We start from the raw sequence: 5283 nt of genomic DNA, 5'->3' as shown, positions 1-5283 counted from the left end.
CTCTGTAGTTGTCCTAGCCCAATGACTCCGTGAAAAGTGACTACACGGTATCAAGACAGGCTCATCAATTTCAGCATAATGCATAGGCTGAACCCTCTTCTCTACTTATGGAAAAACAGAAGCATTCTCAACCATAACCTCATCCTCATCCTCATCCAACTCCCCAATCAAAACTCCCTGTGTATCAGTAGTAGGCAATGCATGCCTTTTTCTCTTCAGGACCTCCTGAAACTGATCTTGAAACTCTCTTTTCGAGATGCCCAAAACCTCAGAAATAGTGAAAGTCACCTCACTGCCAAGTATCTTGTCATTAAAGATTTTCTTCATGTCCGTAGATGTCTCAATATCGGACATCAAAAACCCTGGCTGCTTTCTCTCTCTAGGCTCTTGCCTCTTTTCTCTCTTTTGAACATCTTCCATCTGTCGTTTTGGCCCTAGTCTCAAAGACGGTCCTGCAGTAGGTGGAGTAACAAACTCACCCCCTCTAGTCTTTTTAGCTGCACTTGGATTTTCTTCATCCCTCTTACGCTTCTCCTCAACAAGTACATCTGCTCCCTGAAACTTAGCCAAATAAGCATAAATAGAGTACCTGTCAACAGGCAAATCCCAACCTGTCTCTGATCTGATGCTAGACCCTGCACTAGTCAAAACAGTTTGCTGAATTTTTCCCTTGTTTGCAGTCTCCATAGCATAAGTCCATAGTGCTGACTGATTCTCTGATCCCTTCTCAATCTGGACTCCATATGCAGAAGCATCTCCTCTAGCTGTCACATAAGAAGTACGCGTAGCCATGTCATCCACTAACTTCTTCATTCCGCCTTTCCCAAAGTTGATAGCAAGCGGAGCTCCTGTTTTAGTCAACCAAATCTTACCATCTTGTCCCCAATATACCAAATTCTTCCTCCTTGCATCCTGAAAAGATTCACAATCCCTGAATTGCTGATGGTCCGTACTATCACACCAAATACATCTTCGATCTCTTCTAGGTGCAATAGGAGCATTCCTAGGTGCAGTAGGAGCACTAGAAGAAATAGTAGGCGCAGTAGAAGCAAACTGCTCTTTCAATTTTCCCACCAACTCCGCTTTAACTGACTCCAGTGTCAAATCCGTTATGCCTTTGATTATATCATCAAGAGACGTAGGCACCGATGGAGTGGATGGTTTTGGAGCAGAAGGTACAGGCATCGGTCGTGAAACAGGAGGAATAGGAGGAGTGGAAACAGTAGGTACTGGCATAGGCCAAGAAACTGGCTAAGGAGGAGAAGAAATAACAGGGATAGAAGCAGGCATAGGAGCAGAAGACGGTGTCGGTGTCATAGAACCATTCTGTAGACGGGTCTTCCATATCCTCCTCTTGGTCAAAGTTGAGACTGCATCCTGGGCATCCTGCCAATCCGTTTTAAGTCCCATAGGCTTCGTGCGATCCTCAAGAAGCTCTCCCAATTCTTCTCGAAGAGCAGGATCTGCAGCTTGCAAGAAAAGCTCAACTTTTTCAACATCCAATGCTCTTTGTTCAATGGCATCAAGCTGACTATACCTTTCTTCAAATTCCCAAATCAACTCTGAAGCAGCTAGACCTTTGTTTGGCATGTAGACCCACTCTCGGAATGACCGCCGTGTAGCCATCCCAAAGTCCTCAAGGAAATATTCTTCTTTCAGGGCCTTAAAATCTTGCCAATGTGAATTTTGAATAAAAAGATCAGTCACTTTTGCCCTCAAGGCGGGTGTGACAAGACGAAGGAAGTACTTACTCATAAGTCCAGCTAGAACTCCAAAAAACCCCATCTTGATCTCATATGTCTTCAAATATGTTGAAACATTACGGCCATCAAATAGCTTCTTCTCATTCTCAACTGCTTCAATCGCCTTAGTCGCGCTGTATGCATTCTCCTACTCCGAATATAGTTGCCTTTGCTGAGACAACTGCCTGTTGATGCAATTGTTGCTGCTGCTGCATATAGAATCGTGTCTGCTGATTTTGGAGCTTCATATACATGGACATATTCTGCAAAATCTGCTTTAGATCACCTGTTGAAGTACTTGATGCAGCAGTCATTGATGGAGCTCAAGTAGAGGACGCAACTGGAATTGTAGAAGAGGCTGAAGTATCTCCCATCCTAAAATTTCTGCGATGCTTTCACGTCAGGTTCACCAAAGATATCGAAGGGTTTCGAAAGCAATGTCGCGACTTCATAAGTCCTTGATCAATTTCAAGATAGAAGATCAGTTCTAAAATAAGAGATATTGGTGATAAAAGATGGATCAATGGATCATCTTGTGTTAGATCTTTTCTATTCAAAGTCGTGCACAGTTGAGAAGTACAAGGTTTCTAAATTTGAAAATCACAGCAGCAGAGATGTATTTACAAACAATTTGCCAAAGATTTTGCAATTCATGGCCACACTCAGGAAAGCTTGAGCTTACAAGTTGTAAATGGACACCTTCCCATTCTTAGCAAGAATTAGATCTTTGTATACAATGTTTCTGAAGGTTGGCTTATTCAAAAGTGCAGTTGTCAATATCATAAGTGTTTAGAACTAGTCAGGGTCTGGTCTAAACTCTCTGTCACTATGTTACTTAATCTGAATTCACTGTTCATCCTTTATACATTCAGCATATCCAGGTAGATAAGTGATATTTGTGTAAGGAAAGGCTATCCAAGGGAGCTTGCAACACTTGTATTTGTTCGAAGTATATTCAGCACCGGAAGGAAAGGCAGGCTAATGTACCCTGTTCTGCAATTTTTCCTTTCAGACAGAATTCAGTTTCTGTTGGCATGCTTCAAGCTCATGCTCCAAAGTTGTTGACAGTCTTCTTTTGCTTGCTTTAATTGAAGTTGAAGATCTCTATTCATCTCTCCAAAACTCCACAAATGCTTTGAATCATGTAAGAGAACACCAAAGGATTCCAGTCTCACAGATAAAAGATGATATAATTATTGTTGACGCCACAGTGGCAGACCAGATCACTTCCTGGAGGAGCAGCCATGAACTTCCAGATGTATACTTGGGTGAACATGTATGCTTGTTATTAAGAAAACTTCCCACGAGGCTGCAACTGTTGATATTGTTTGTCTTTTCTCTGAGCTAACTCACTGCCTCCTCTTTATCAATCTATTCCAAAGTTGCAACTAGTCGACGACTTTCTCACACTCTTTGCTGTAACACATAACGATGATGTGGCACTCTTCGTTGTAGTTGTCAATGCCCATGGACAGCACCTGGCCTCCCACCAACAGACGCTCTCCATGTAGTGAGGATCCATGGTCTTGTAATCATCCTTGAAATTGATCTAGCCAAGTGATTCCTCCCAATGCTCTTCTGTATGTTCCCAGATGGGCCTTCCTGTCCACTATCTTCTGCTTTTCTTCTGGGTATCGACCATTCTCCTCAGTTGATCTCTTCCCCCCCCAGAACTACAGCCTTCTTTTCTTTCTTTTAGCATTCGATCCCCTCCTCTAGAATATCCACACTCTTTTTCTAGCATGGCGAAGGCTTTTCCCCTGTTTTCATTTTTTGCTTTTTCTTCCCCCTTCCGACTAATAAAGCGGTTGGCTTTTCTCCCCACCAAAAAAAAGGTGACCTCGCCCAGATTCCTTGACACTCATTCATTGCTGTTGGCTGTTTTTTTTTTTGGACGAAAAAATGCATTTAGAGGTTGCCAACAGGCAAGAATAATTGCTGATAAGCCAAATTTCACATGCCAAGAATGAAGATGGAAATCACGAAGCTCAGCTATAGCGAATAGCACACCTAGTAGCATCACTGACCCTTTCATCTCCATCTCTAGACGAATCTAGTATTTCAAGAGCCTCTTGGAACTTGGCCAGAGCTCCATCAGCTAAGGTCATTTTCCTTTCATGGCTTGGTATAGGTAGACTCTTCCTCAAAGGCAATGCATCTTGAGCATTGAGAGAGAACTGTGGTATCCGGTTCAGTCTAGGAGCATTGACAGAAACATCTGGTGACTGCAATAACACCGGTTTCTCCTTAAAGCCATGCTTTCTTGGTGGGGATGCTAATCTTTCAGCCATTGGATGATACATGTCAAAAACTGCTGCTGCAACTCTATCTGGTATTGCTGCTATTCAACTCTGCACCGATGCTTTTGTAGTTTGAGAGGGATTGTCCCGAATGGAATCGCGACCTTTAGGAGTTGTGTGGCTTGGGCTGCCAGCAGCTAGAAACAAATTAGTCATGCAGACATATGCTGCAGCACATTTATCATCCAATTGTAACACATGCTCAAAGGCCCAATTCACAAGCTCCACATTTACCCATTTTCGACAAGCACCCAACAGGGCCAAATCAGAGTCTGGAACATTCTGAATGACACTTATTGCCTTGTCAAAGTGACCTGCACGACTGAAAAGATCAACCAGGTAACTATGATGTTCTGAACTCGGAATGATACAGTAGACAGTGCGCATAACATCATAATATATTTGCCCCTCCTCCACTAGACCTGCATGACTGCAAGTAGTAAGCAAAATACTAAAGGTGACACCATCTGGCTCAATACATTCTCCTCTCATTTTGTTGAATAAGTTGAAAACCCTTTCAGCCTTACCAAGCCGAGCATATCCTACCATGAATGCAGCCCAAGAGACAGTATCATGTAATGGAAGCCCATCAAACGTTTCTTGCGCTTTGGCAAGTGCACCACACTTGGCATACATGTCCACCAATGCAGTGCCTGCAGACCTCAGCGACACCGAACAAGTTCCAAAATAGTGTGAACCTTTGGTGCCGTTCACTTAATTTCCATTGCAATGATACCGAAAAGAAGTATTTGTACGGCTGAGCTAGTGGCATACCAAAAAGATCCACTTATTCCATATGTAAAAGTCTTATTCGCTAACTGTAATATAGTTGAAACCCATGTCCAATGGCTGACAACATCTGGATAGACACCCTCTAATTACATGTGATGATAAGAAGCAAGTGCCTTGACAAATGGTCCATGTTCAGCATAACCTTTTTGGTGGATTCCACATCTCGGATGCACAGCAGTACGACAACGCACTCGTAATAAATTAAGGTTAGGATTTATTTCTAACCAATTGATTTATTTATGTAGCTGAAGACTGCTAGATATTCACTTTTGTCGGTTTAATTGTATTATTTTACTAACAATTGTGAATGCTTCAGTTGATGTGTAGAGATAGCAGGAGTGGCGGAGGAAAGCATTGGAGGATAGGGAGTATTCGATTTATGGATTATATTTTGATAGGCGCCACGCCTATATTTTGTCACGCCTATTTATTGAGGCGTCGGATATTTA

General features: G+C 42.5%; 1 protein-coding gene across 1 annotated transcript; it reads right to left on the bottom strand.

Annotated features, from left to right (window-relative positions):
* Positions 1 to 4087: 4087 nt before the first annotated feature.
* LOC148022321 (pentatricopeptide repeat-containing protein At3g29230-like) lies at positions 4088 to 4678 on the bottom strand. Its single transcript, XM_087696834.1, has one exon. It carries the CDS (start codon positions 4676 to 4678, stop codon positions 4088 to 4090), a length of 591 nt encoding a protein of 196 aa, XP_087552960.1.
* Positions 4679 to 5283: the final 605 nt, after the last annotated feature.

Source organism: Lygodium microphyllum, chromosome 17, assembly GCF_053477565.2.
Source record: "Lygodium microphyllum isolate KBCC chromosome 17, Lygodium_microphyllum_v1.1.10, whole genome shotgun sequence".
In the NCBI taxonomy this organism is placed as follows: Eukaryota; Viridiplantae; Streptophyta; class Polypodiopsida; order Schizaeales; family Lygodiaceae; genus Lygodium; species Lygodium microphyllum.
This window is presented reverse-complemented; position numbering and strand designations above follow the sequence as displayed.

What these genes read in the sequence shown, in the direction of transcription:
- LOC148022321 (XM_087696834.1), bottom strand. Translation starts at nt 4,678, where the DNA reads ATGTATGCCAAGTGTGGTGCACTTGCCAAAGCGCAAGAAACGTTTGAT.